General features: G+C 43.5%; 1 protein-coding gene across 1 annotated transcript in view; it reads left to right on the forward strand.

Annotated features, from left to right (window-relative positions):
• The window catches only part of SPAG16 (sperm associated antigen 16), a 389,408-nt gene that overhangs the window by 221,825 nt on the left and 153,567 nt on the right, over nt 1–14,016 (forward strand). The window contains exon 13 of the mRNA XM_033171018.1: nt 8,464–8,590. Within this exon, the coding sequence (XP_033026909.1) occupies nt 8,464–8,590 (127 nt within the window). The remainder of the gene's footprint in view (nt 1–8,463; nt 8,591–14,016) is intronic.

Raw genomic sequence — 14,016 nt, forward strand, 5'->3', positions numbered from 1 at the left:
TGTCAATTTATTTAACATCTCATATACCATGTCAAGGTTGGCAGAGAAAATAAATTAATCTAGGATTATATTTCCATTTTAATAGCCTAATTTGACCCATTAGTATTATTTGTTTATCTTAATTATCTATATCCTGCCTTAAGGTAGCTTTTAAAAGATGCATAATAAACAGTATCAGTAGCATCAGGATCCTATCCACAAGACAGTTGAAGGTAGAAATGGCATATAGGCCAGCTGCGTCAGGCTCTGAGGTGGCCTTTGCTGCTTCACTGTTGGGATGTGCTGGCTCCCATCTGGGTTCAAAACAATGTGCAGAGCATATATTAAGTAAAATAGAAACATTGCCACCTGACCCCACCCCTCACCTCTCCCCCCTCCACCTCTCTCTCCCTTTTCTTTCTAATGTATCGACAAATGAAACTGATCTGTAAAAAAAATGTTACTTGGGAAAAAAGAGAGAGAGAGATTGCACATACATTTGTAAACCAAAAAAATATTTAATAAAAATACATTTAAAAAAAAACATTGTGCAGAGCCTACATACAGGGAGCAAGCATTCCTACTTCAGACCTTTCCGCTCCAACTCATGAAAATTTATATATTTCAAGCTTTTGTTCTTTTTGAACATACTTAGAAGTGTCTATGACAGACCTAAAAATGAAGCCCTTTTATATCTCACAGAGATGATATGAGCACTCTCCTACAAAGTCTGTGCTTTGATACTTGCTATGTCAATGGGCTTCAACCAGCTTGATTTGAAATGGAATATGCATCCAGTCCAAAGAAAATCTATCTGTGTTTCTAGCTACACGTTGAGAGTTTTGGTTGGCTTACCTAGGACCCTTCACGTTGTGTTTCTCTTGCATTTGTTCATCATGTCGTCCGTCGGAGCCTGGAGAGGTTTGAAAGCTGTGGAAACAGACATTTGGCTCATTGGAGAATAGCTATTTTAAATGACACTTTTGAACATGCTTGTATTCAAGTAGACAAAGATGCGCAGAAGTGGGTATCTGGCAAAATATCAGTAATGAAGTTATTTATTTATCAGTCCCATATGTCTTCCATTTTATCTTCACATTAATCCTGTCACATAGGTTTGTCTGAGGGTGACTGACTGAGTTCACCCAGCAAGCTTTGTGGCTCAGTATGGTTTCGAATCTGAGCCTCTCAGTTCAACACCCTGTCTAATATACCCCGTGGCTCTGCAGGCATTTTATAGATACATATGAGAAAAGTTTGAAAACATGAATAAGGAAATGCAATATTGCCCTTGAATTTATATGGCCACAGCTGGAGGAACATTGACGAAAGGCCTCTGCAGAACTTTGATTGGAGTGAGATGTATACATGGTTGGGCAAACCACGATCATGCTCTCTATCCAGCATTTTTCCAGATGTACAGACTGCAGATTTGGCGCATACACTGTATTTACTTTGGAGCTTATGTTGGGGTTTATTCATCTTATAGAAGGTCAGACATGTTGAGAGGATAGGACCAGCAGATGTGATCACAATCTCTGCCTCCGTCCTTACATCTAACATCTGATCAATATATGCAAGAGGCTTAATATGTGAATTTCTTACTAATGCAGAGTGCTGGCGGTGATGACAGAGCATCATCATAATCACATATCATATTCCAGTAGACAATGATTTAAGTCACGGTAGCTCAACATCCTCCAAACAACCTTTTGACATTCATTATTCTAAAAACAATTCCTAAGGATGCTGGGTGAGCATTGCTGGCTAGATTCAACAAAAGGGTTGCATCCCAACTTTCAGCACAATTCTATACATGTCTGCCCCAAAATAAGCTAAATGTAGGTAGGAATATGGTGCAAGTTATATTCCTATTCAATGTGACTTCTTGTGACTAACATTTCACATTGATTTTAGTTGGGCCTAAAGGCAACTAGCTGTCTTGGTCCAACCCAGCATGTTCTGAGTTTTAAGAAGTACTTTAGGTAATCGAGCAAAATTCTTTTAAATAATTCTGTATATCTGCCTGTATTTTGTGTATAGAACTCAAACCAGTCTTTTGCAGTTGTTTTCTGTTTGTTTTTGTTTCAATTTCTTGTAGGAGTATCTTCATCACAAGCAAATAATGATGATATACTTTCATAGCATGACACATGTTCAACCAGCATAAAACATTATCTCCCTAATCCTTCATTACAATAATCAGTAAAAGTCTCATTTATAGTTCTAACAATAAAAACATGAATGAGATCACAGACTCTCATAATTAAATCTCATCACCCCCACCTTGTTAAATCCTAATTATAATATAAATAATCCCAAAATTTGTATTTCAAGGTCACAGATGATAGCAAATCGATTTCCCCCCAATCGCGAGTTAGTATTTTAGTACATACAAAAATGTGTCTTACTAAGGCACATTAAAATACTGTTTCTAGTTATCTGCTTACAGAAGTCTTCTGTTCTAAAGCACACAAGACCTGCTGCCATAAACCTTTGTAGGAACATTCCCTGTAATTAACACAAGAGAAGTCATTGTATTCATTGTTTCTTTGGGGCAGGCTCATTAAAGGACCAACAAGGCTCACATTAAAAGAGGTTCTTGTGTCATTGTTCTTAACATCCCATCAGGCTGTAGGGTCGCTTGTGGCCCTTTCTCTGAACTCCTCCTCATATTCTAGGGCAGCAGGGTGGTGCAGTGGTTAAGAGCAGTGGACTTGTAATCTGGTGAACCGGGTTCGATTCCCTGCTCCTCCACATGCAGCTGCTGGGTGACCTTGGGCTAGTCACACTTCTTTGAAGTCTCTCAGCCTCACTCACCTCACAGAGTGTTTGTTGTGGGGGAGGAGGTGAAAGGAGATTGTTAGCCGCTCTGAGACTCCTTAAAAGGTAAAGGGATCCCTGATCATTAGGTCCAGTCGTGTCCGACTGGGGTTGCGGCGCTCATCTCGCGTTACTGGCCGAGGGAGCTGGCGTACAGCTTCTGGGTCATGTGGCCAGCATGACAAAGCCGCTTCTGGTGAACCAGAGCAGCGCACAGAAACACCGTTTACCTTCCCGCTGTTTACCTAACTATTTATGTACTTGCACTTTTGACGTGCTTTCGAACTGCTAGGTGGGCAGGAGCTGGGACCGAGCAACAGGAGCTCACCCCATCGCGGGGACCGAGCAACAGGAGCTCACCCCATCGCGGGGATCCAAACTCCTCCTCCTCCTCCTCCTCCTCCTCCTCCTCTTCTTCTTCTTCTTCTTCTTCTTCTTCTTCTTCTTCTTCCCCAGCCATCAATTTGGCTTTGAGGATGATATGCTGATAGTTAAACAGATGCCATCCTCTGTCGTGATAGGCTGAGGATATACTGTAACTCCCGCATAAATGGAAAACACAGTAATCCAATTATGGAAGTTGCATTCAGTGGTTCTCTTCTTTTGCCACTTGTCCGGTTTTGATTTTATAGTATAAGATGAGGCAGGGAAAATATGTCTATAAACTCACCATTGAGGATGCGCTCACGTATTTCCCCCCGTAAGTGAATTCCAGGGGGCTGGTCTGTGTGCTTAAAAGTAGACTCCTTAATACACCCTTGGAGTTACTCTAAACCATGGGGGCTGGATCCGGCCCTATTGGCTTCTAAATCCGGTCCGCAGGTGGTCCGGGAATCAGCATGTTTTTACATGAGTAGAATGTGTCCTTTTATTTAAAATGTATCTCTGGGTTGTTTGTGGGGCATAGGAATTTGTTCATTCCCCCCCCCAAAATATAGTCCAGCCCCCTACAAGGTCTGAGGGACAGTTTGCTGAAAAAGTTTGCTGACCCCTGCTCTAAACCCTCCTTGTCACAAGGAGCTGTGGCTCCATTATCACGCCTGTGCTTCCTATTTCTCTGTTTCCAGACCCACTTTGGGAGTCCAGGCGATCTAGCTGTCGTGACCCAGTACCCCCTAATCTTGTCCTTGTGGTCACTATCGGAACCTCAGACTTATTCAGACTTACTTGAGGAATCCCTCCTGGACTTACGTCCCCTTCTCCTGGTTCTGCAGGATCCTTTTCTCCTGTGCAGTGACCTATGTGGTTCAGGGCTCATAAAACTGTCAGATAGGCTAGAGCAGTTGTGGCAAACCTATGGCACACATGCCAGAGGGGGCACTCAGAACCCTCTCTGTGGGTGCGAGCCAGCAGAAGGCGAGGGATGGGACATCGTGTGTGTGTGGGGGAGCCTCCACTGTGGGTGGGGAAGGGTGCAGAGCTATGCACACGCTCAAAAGTGCGCTGCTGCGTTGGTGGGCCACTGAGAGTTCTGAGCATCCACCTTCCTCTTCATGCTGCTGCAAGGTTGAGGCTTTACACACTTTCTGGCCGGGACCAAGGGGAGTGGAATCAAAAGTGGAGTGGAGGCTTCGCGCTCGCCAGCTGAGCTTCCTGATCCCACTCCTACTTGCGTGCAAGCAGGAACAGGGTGGGGATCTCTCAGCTAGGAAGCACGAAGCCTCCACTTCTGAGACATCCCCGCCTCCACGCAAGTAGGAGCGGGATCGGGCAGCTCAGCTGAGCAGCGCCTGGCTGCCTTCAGGTGGTGCAGGAGCTCTCAGATGCAGCTTCCGGGCTGCCTCCACCTTCCCCAACCTTAGCAACTATTCAGCCTAGCTGCCTCTACGGGGTTGCAGGGGATCTGATGTGGAGGTGGGGGCTCCTTTAAACTTCTCTCTTGAGGGGAGTGCAGCCGCGAACCCCTCAATGGAAAGTGCGACAGAGCTGAGCAGCCCCGATCCAGCTCCTGTTCCTGTGCAACCAGCAATGCTGCCTAGCAAAGCAGCCCGATCCCACTCCTACTCGGCTGCAAGCAGGAGCAGGCGGGGGTGTGGGGCAGCGGCGACATCCCTTGCCTGCTCGCTTGCCACCCCAGGCCAGCCTTCCCTCACTCTGAAAACAGAAGTGTGGACTCAAAACGGAAGTTATACAGAACAGAGCATGTTTTGCTTCCGGAAAAAGTTTGAAAACCGGAACACTCATTTCCAGGTTTGAAGTGTTCAGATTCCAAGTAGTTCAAGAACTAAGCTGTCCGAAAACCGAGGTACCACTGTATTGCTCCACTCTCTCTCCACGTGGATGCGCCAACCTCCCCTTCTAAACTAAAACCTCAGTATTCAGGTTAAATTACCATGTTGGCACTTTGCAATAAATAAGTGGGTTTTGGGTTGTAATTTGGGCACTTGGTCTCTAAAAGGTTCGCCATCACTGGCTTATGTCATCCTCCCATTGTTTTTTGATTATGTCGAGGGGGTTTGTGGGATTTTGGAGCGGTATTTTGTATATTGTGGATACTATCCCTTTGCTGTGTCCCTTTGTTAGGAGGAGGTTTTCAAAGGTCGTCAAGGGCCTAGTTGCTGCTGATTTTACTACTGGATTGTTTAAGAGGGCATGTAATTGGTGGTGTGCTAGCCAGGGCATTTGAGTGCCCCCTAGCTTGTCTTGTATTTCTTGTGTTGATATGGGTTTCTTATTTTTGCAGGTTTGCTAGGCGGTATAAGCCTTTGGCTTCCCAGGTTTTTATCTGGAGGTTGGTGCTGGGTGGTGGAATAGTGGGTTGGAATTAGTGGAGATTGGGGGGGGGGGGTGAGTGGGCATTTTGCCTCTTTTGAAGTGGTGTGAAGTGCAATCATTTGTATGTGGAAACAAAAAATGATTCTATCCTGGAAAAAGTGTCTCTGGCAGAAGAATTTTGTCCATTCTTGATAGAATTGTTCTTCTGCCCAGTAAGGAAGACAGAAAGGGAAGAGGGTCAGGGAGACAGAGGTATGCTTCAAATTGTGCATTTTTCTTTGTGGAATATCATAAGATTTTGCCTTCTTTTCAGCAGTTGCTTTGAGTGTGGCTGCACGCTTTCATTTAAATTATGTCTCAGCTGGAAGAAGATGAGTTTGTTTTATGTAGCAGTCAGAGGTTCAGAACAATATCAGTCACTGAGCTACCAGAATGGTAAATTAAATCTGGAGAGAGTGAAGGGAGCTTGCTCATCACTACACACTGATATAGAAGCGGCAAAGAGAGGGAGAGCTGAAATAGGCCCAAGTGTTTATGTTCTTGATGGAAACGTACAAATCATTTCCTTCCTTCCTTTAGTTGTCGTGGTCCATCACTTTAGTCCATTTCCACCTTGCTAAGGAATTCTGAATGGGCCTCCCTTGCTCTGACACCTAATTAATCTCTTACAAGCCTGTTCTTGCAGCCTGTCTGTCTGCAGTCCCCCTCATCGTATCTGAGTTACTCATAATATATATTCCTTTCTTGGGTTGTCTTTTTCCCTGAAGATGCAGCTTTCAATTTCTCTATTGGGAACTGTCCGATATAAATCAATGTGTTCTTCTTCTTCTACCCAACAGGAATTTATCAGCAGTCTCTAGCACATTCATTCTTTCTCTCTTTGCATTTCTGACAGAAGTATGATACTGTAATTGTTAGGAGTACACAATTTGTTCAGTGCTAATTGATTATTTCAAACTATTTTACCTACATCTTTGTCTATTCAGATAATGTAAACACTATTGCCACAAATACAGGCTTTATCGAAGACTCGTGGTATAATTTGGAGCATAGAATGAGACAACTGAAAGGAGTCACACAGGTCATCTTGTGCTAATGTGACTCAACCACCTTTCATATCCTGTGAACATGCAGCCCGCCATTTCCCCAGATTGCTTCTTCGTGTCTAATTGGAATGAGCTCTCACAGCCTGTACTGTACTTGCATGGTCCCTGAATTCCAGGACTCTCCTCTAATGCTAGAAATGTAATGATGTGCTGAATCTCTAATAACCTATTCAATTCACTGTGTAATTGATTATTGACTTACAAAAATGGCCACTGCCATTAGGATTTAAACAGCTGGGTGTGATAAATATAAACAACATTCCAGACTTGCAAAACAGAAGTTAACTCCCGCTTGAGAATTGGCCACAAAGAACAGAATATGCCTCTGGAAACCATTTGCTGGGGAACAAGAAAGGGGGTAGGGGGTTGCTACCTCTTTGCTCTGCATGACGGCTTCTAGGAAATATAGGGCTGGCTATCATTGGAAACAGGACCCAGGTGGCGCTGTGGGTTAAACCACAGAGCCTAGGGCTTGCTGATCAGAAGGTCGGCGGTTCGAATCCCTGCAACGGGGTGAGCTCCCGTTGCTCGGTCCCAGTTCCTGCCCACCTAGCAGTTCGAAAGCATATCAAAGTGCAAGTAGATAAATAGGTACCGCTCCAGTGGCTTTGTCATGCTGGCCACATGACCCGGAAGCTGTTTGCGAACAAATGCCGGCCCCCTTGGCCTATAGACCGAGATGAGCGCTGTAACCCTAGAGTCGGACACGACAGGACCTGATGGTCAGGGGTCCCTTTACCTTTACCTTTATCATTGGAAACAGGATGCTGGGTCAGATCTAACAGGGCTATGTGTAAATTCTTAAGAAATTTCTAAGCAATTTGAAACACTGAGAGTCTTCAGTTGTAAAGCACATTGGTGGTGGACCACACATTCACACATGCACAGATACATACGTATCATTGCCCACTCTCTCACACAGACAAAGAAAGACAGGTGTGCATATGCAACACAGAGACACACATGCATTCATGCATAGTCATGGAGATATAGACACGTGGGAAGGGTCACTGCCATGCATCCATTTGCAAACCCCACCTTTTTATTTGCTTTTCTGTTTTACATTATTATCAATGCATACTGTATTATAGTCATATTCAGGATAATAAGAGGGGGAAATAACATAAATAAATAAATAAATATATTTTAGTAGTAACATAACTTCTACCTTCAATTTTCCATTTAAATACACACACACACACACACACAGCCTGCCCATATAACTATCTCTTCATTAAAATCATCTCCCATCTGCCAAACAGATAGTTCAATGGGAAGAGTTATTTCCATATGTGTATCTTCTATTAAAATGTAGAAGATGTTCTATGCGGTTAATAGTATCACAAACACAGTGATCTTCATGGGATTAAATCTTAACCTCCTTTGTGCTCCCTATCTACATAGCGTAAGGTGGGATCGGTGGGTCAAAGGGCTTCAGTTTAACAGGTAGGGATAGCAGCTCCATCGTTTTATGAAATGCCTACCTTTCATGCCTTTCTATGACATTCATTTATTGTAATTGCAATGCAAGAATGTGCATCAGCAACGTAACACATAAAACCAAAGTCAAAGAACTGGAAATAGTCTGCTCAAGTGAATCTAACTGGCACAATTAGTGAGCTTTTTAGGGGCCTTGTTATGTAGAAAGGCAGGGTATAAATATTGGAAGTAAGTAAGTAAGTAAGTAAGTAAATAGTGTTTTTATTGTCAACATGAATAGTGTGGATGCCAAATTATAATTTGTCAGTCAGTTGTAGTTATGCTTACTTTTGCTGTTGGAAAACGTTGCCAAGTTATTCCACTACAGTTGCTTAGGATGTGTCATTGTGTTCTTTTGCAGTGAGCGGTGCAGATACACCTTTCGTGGCCATAAGGATTCAGTAAACAGCATTGAATTTCTTCCTTTCTCCAACATCATTCTCACCAGCTCTGCGGACAAGACATTGTCTCTTTGGGACGCCAGAACAGTAAGCTAACTTATTGCCTTGAGAACTGGGCGAACTCATCAAAGCTGGACAAACACACTGCTTGCTTGATGGGAAATATTTGAATCTGTTGTAATAATACCTCAATCAAGTGGATGAGGTCAAGTTATAGGGAGGAGGCAGGAGGGAAATGAGGCATGTCCCAATGTAATAAAGGTGATTTCCCCCTCTGGACTCCAATAACTTATGCATTTAGAGACCACTGAACTTTACGTAAACAACACTTATGTCATATATAATATTTCTGAACATTGAACACCAACTTTTTGTAAGTTTCCTTCCATTGCCAGGTGCTATGGGAGGTTATTCTGTGGGCTCCTGCCTGTCAGTCTTGGGCTCAGTCATCTCCTGATCTCCTACAGCAGACTAAGCCCTGATTCTGGTCTGGCTCCTTAGCTGGTGACTCTGCGGCCTCCAACCCTGTGTCTTAAAGGCTGCTGGACTTTGAGGTCCTGACACCACCTCCCCCTCCATGGTCCCCATCCAATGGGCTTGGCTTGTGCAGATAGCCACAATGGAATTGCTGACATGGGCACAAACAGCTTCCCACAAACAGTCCTTGGGTAGGTAGCGCTTCCAGTCAGTGAGGCATTATAAGAGTCTCTGGTGCATTCATGAGTCTAGAATTTAATCTACCTCATATTCGTATCTTTCTTTCTCACTTCTCTATGTCTCCAATCAGTCTTTTTAAAAATGTAGTTCACTCTTTTAAATCCTTCCAGGTGTACGCAGGTTAACTATGGGTTTGTAGTGCTGTTCATGTTTTTTGCAAATTTATTTAAAAATACAAAATAAATTAAGGAATTTTTCAGAGAATGTGAAAAACAAAGAATACCTACTCCTCTAGTACATTATGCTTTCAGCATTATATTCTTCCTCCACCTTTTTTCTTTTTGGCTAGTTGAACAAGAATTTTATCTTTGTTGTTTTCCACAGAGCAGTCTGATGTTGTCATCTGGGCTGTGAGGATTTGGTACAGATGATAGGTAGCTGATGTAAAAATAATTATGTGTAGAAACCTTGAAAATGAGAAAAAAAAGGCCAGCAGGATATGGACCACAGCTTCAGAAAGACTGAGCTGAATCTTCTGAGAATATATAGTTGGTGTGCACTGAATGAATAGAAATACATGAATATTGAGATTGCCATGGTAAGTGAAGCAGGAGGTTTCAAAAACTGATGCAAACTAAGGTCACACATGGTGGCATCTCTATTTCTGCTCCTCCATTCCTTCATATAGATAATGTCACTCACCAGTGCTGTAGTCACAAAGGCACAGTGCATCTTTTAACTTCAGGCAGCAGTCATATTATTCCTAGAGAAACTTGGGTGTCTGTTGAGTGGCCTAATAGTCATGTGCCTGCTGAAAATCTGTGGAACTTCAGTCACAACAAACATGTCCCATTGATTTTAGTGGGGCCTAAATTCTTCTAGTTTAATCTGGTTCCAAGTCATTATTCCTTATAAACTTGCTCAACTATGTCAGTTCCATTGTATCAGAAACAGGAAATACGTTTATGTGGGAGAAAAATTATGCTTAGGATTTGTCTGTTCTTCAGAAATAAAAGTAACAGGTGGCTAAACACTGGTCAGCTGAAGCAGCTGTCTTTTCCATGCCCCACTATGTCACTGTGCTGTGGAATTCCCCAGTAGATTGGCAGGTAGCCAAGTGGGAGGGCAGGGGGGGGCAGCTGCCCCCCCAATCAATACAAATCTACCTCCCCCCCCCCCACAACAAAAATCCTGCAAACGTCCATAGGCAGGCAGTGAAGACTTCTACCCTTCCTTTGCTGCTGCTAAGGAGAAGGGGCAATATGTTCAGCACATGGTCCAACTAAAATCATTCTTCATGCATGCATGTGTGTTTGTGTGGGGGAGGCAGGTTGTGTGTCTCATTTGTAGGAAATCCACTAGTGGGGGGGGGGGAGGCAATGCTTTTCTTTACACCTTCCAGACACTGCAGTAAACTCTGTGGAAGAGGTGAATGCCTCCTTTATAAAGTGTTCAGGTTCCTCCCTCCCAATGCATCCTCATTAGGACCACTTCTGAGATGAGGCATGAACTCCACAAAGAGTTACTGGCAGACACCCTGAAGAAAATAGGTAATGTGAACTGCAGACATCCCCCAAAGTATTTTCATCTGGAACGATTAACTCCTATATCTTGCAATACTGTGCATGTATTTATGCATCTAAATATATTGAATGGAATTCATCATAGCAGTTAGTGACCCCCTGTGCGACCCCTGCAAATCCACTAAACCTATTCTAGACTTTCCCTGAACCCTACATTGCAAATTTAGGGGGCACTGGCGTGGGGGGAAGTCCTGTTGCAGAAGTGGACCTTGTTGCACACACACAACTTAACTGAATCCCACCCATTATTTTTCTCACTGCTATCCAAATGTTCAACCAGCTGAGTCTTCAGACAGTTGCTGTTATTATCTTTGAATCCACGTTTACATATTATTATTATTTATTAGCATTAGAATCTATATGCCACCTTTCATTTTGAGAAGCAATATCAATGCAGTTTGCAAACAAACAAAAACCAACAGCAAAATAACAAGAATAAAAACATTACAAAAGTACAGCTACATGCAATTAAAATACATAGTAAAACAACTACATTAAAACATCCATAATCAAAGTTATTTAATAAACCTTTCTGAAAATATCAAAACGTTGCACTACCGAAGGTTTTGATGCAGTCTTAATATATATTTACCTTCTCTCCTATACCAGACATTCTGAGGCACTCTCACACAGTCATAGACCAGAGCTGAGAATATGGGACCTGTTTTCTTTCGTTTGGGCCCCCCCCCCAATCCCTAGGGGCAGTCAGTCACATACACTTGAATAAGTATGTTTGCTTATTCCCTAGCTGTATCACCAGCTGAAATACCCTTAACATGGACTGCAGGTGCTAGAATAAGTGAAACTAGCCAACCCTGACGAAAGTATAAAACTCCCATTATGATAATGCTTTTGTTTAGAGCCAGACTGTAGCTCATAACCCAAACTTTTATAGAAAACAGCGAGAAACAACTCAGGCAGAGCACGGGCATGGACTGTGCTACAGAATCATCATTCTCTCTATTAGCAAACTCGGGTGACTGAATGCCTATCAATTTGGAAGCAAAATGGGGCCACCCAAAAGTAAGGTCGTGGTTTCTGCATACTCAAGGGATTCTCTAGGTTTGCAGAAGTACAGTACTGTATATAACTCTGTAAAATAAGAGGAAATAAAAAATAGCCACCACCCCACCGGCCACGTCTTTGCACCATGTAACAGGAAAGGGACAAACTTTTCCTTTTTCTGCTCTCCAGATCTACCCCCATTCCCCACTATATAGCTATATAAGCAGACCCTATAAGTGTCCCTATTTTCCAGGGATAGTCCCAGAAGCTGTCCTCATTTCTGATTTGATCCCGGAATGTGTCCCACTTTTCCATAGGATGCCCCTGTTTTCATCAGATAAATGTTGAAAGGTCTGGAATTATGTGACCTCGGAGCCAAGGACATAAATAACTATACAACCTTTAGAAGGCATCTGAAGGCAGCCCTGTATAGGGAATTTTTTTAATGTTTAATGTTTCATTATGTTTTTATATTTGTTGGAAGCCACCTAAACTGGCTGGGGCAACCCAGTCAGATGGGTGGGGTATAAATAGTAAAAGTTATCATTCAATAAATAAATAAATAAATAAATAAATAAATAGGACATCTCTCTTTTAATCAGAGAAATGTTGGTGGGTATGTATAAGTTTCAGAGCTAACAGATCTTAGCCAACTGTAACCGCAGGGCCAGACCTTGGGGGATGGAAAATGGGGAAATATATTCTTTCCCCGTTATTGGCTCTTAAAACTTCCCACCATGCCGGAACACAAATACAAGGCTTCTCTTCTAGTTTGGTGGAAGCCTTGGACACAGTGGCGTAGGAAGGGTGGGGCGTAGGGGGCGGGCCGCCCCGGGTTCCAGGGGAGGAGGGTGACACCCCCCGGCCACTCGGCACCCCGTCTGTGCTTCTTTACGGACGGACGGGGCAGCCCCACAAGCCGCCACTCGCTCGCCAGCTCGTCGCGGGAGCAGCAGCGCTGGCCCCTATGCACTACGCATGCCCAGAAATTCTGGGCATGTGTATTGCATCCGAGTCGGCGCTGATGCTCCTGTGGCGGCTGGGCATGCACAGTGCATCCGGCGTGCGCTGTGACGTCACGACACATGCGTCATGACGCCCCGCCCCCAGGGTAGTTTGTAGACAGCATTTACAGAATTCTATGGTGGATTGAAGCCTGTTTACTCAGTATTTAATTCCAGAGACATTGAGAGAAGTATGATATCTGATGAGGATGGCCTTTATATCATATGCCTTTTTGGGTGTTCCCAGGAACCCTGTTAGTTTTTGTGACCTGTTGCTTTAGCTTTTGAAACATTTACTTAATGCCATTCATTTTTCAGCATATATATATATATATATATATATATATATATATATATATATATATATATGCTTTGAGAGTGATGCGTACTCTTTCTGCTAACCAGAAGGTTCCCATTTACTTGTGCTGGTCAATCAATGAAAAAGGTGTACATTTAATCCATTTCCATGGTCAACTTGCTTCCCTCCCCCCACCACACAAGGACAACAGGTCAGTTAGAGGGCTTGCCAGTTTATGTCAATCTCAGCCTTCATCCCAATCACATGGGAAAACTGCATATAGTTTGAGCAACTCTGGACACGTTTCTCTCAACTTTGGAGCTGAGGAGGGCTCAGGAATCCCTGTACAGTCGTACCTTGGATGTCGAATGGAATCTGTTGTGGAAGTCCATTCAACTTCCAAATCATGGCTTCTGATTGGCTGCAAGAAGCTCCTGCAGCCAATCAGAAGTCGCAGAAGCCCCGCCAGACATTTGGCTTCCCAAAGAACATTCGAAAACCGGAACAGTCACTTCCGGGTTTTGATCACTCGGGGGCCAAAACGTCCGAGTTCCAGGGCATTCGACAACCAAGGTGCGACTGTACTGAATACATTTGAAGGATTTGAAGAGAAAGTGAGATGCATTATGCCAAATAGATGTTTGTGAGATTGTTCTAGGCATAAAGGGGCAGCACGGGAGAAACAAAAGCCAGTAAGGGGGCAGAAGTCCTTTGGGCAGCTGAGGGTGGTGACACTAAAGGGTTAAAGGCCACAGACAGGTATCTGCTGATATATGAGTTCAGAGAGGTAAGGAGTGTTAAAGGTAAGGACCAAAGAGCACTGGGACACTGCACCAGTTTCACTAGAGGGAATCCTCGTTCTTCATTTGCAATGGATCTGGGAATTGGAAGGAAGCTTTGGGTTCCTTCCAGATAATCCAGCTGTGATATGCAGTGCGTTCAAAGTTGAGAACATGCCTTTTTACA

This window comes from Lacerta agilis, chromosome 1, assembly GCF_009819535.1.
Source record: "Lacerta agilis isolate rLacAgi1 chromosome 1, rLacAgi1.pri, whole genome shotgun sequence".
NCBI lineage: Eukaryota > Metazoa > Chordata > Lepidosauria > Squamata > Lacertidae > Lacerta > Lacerta agilis.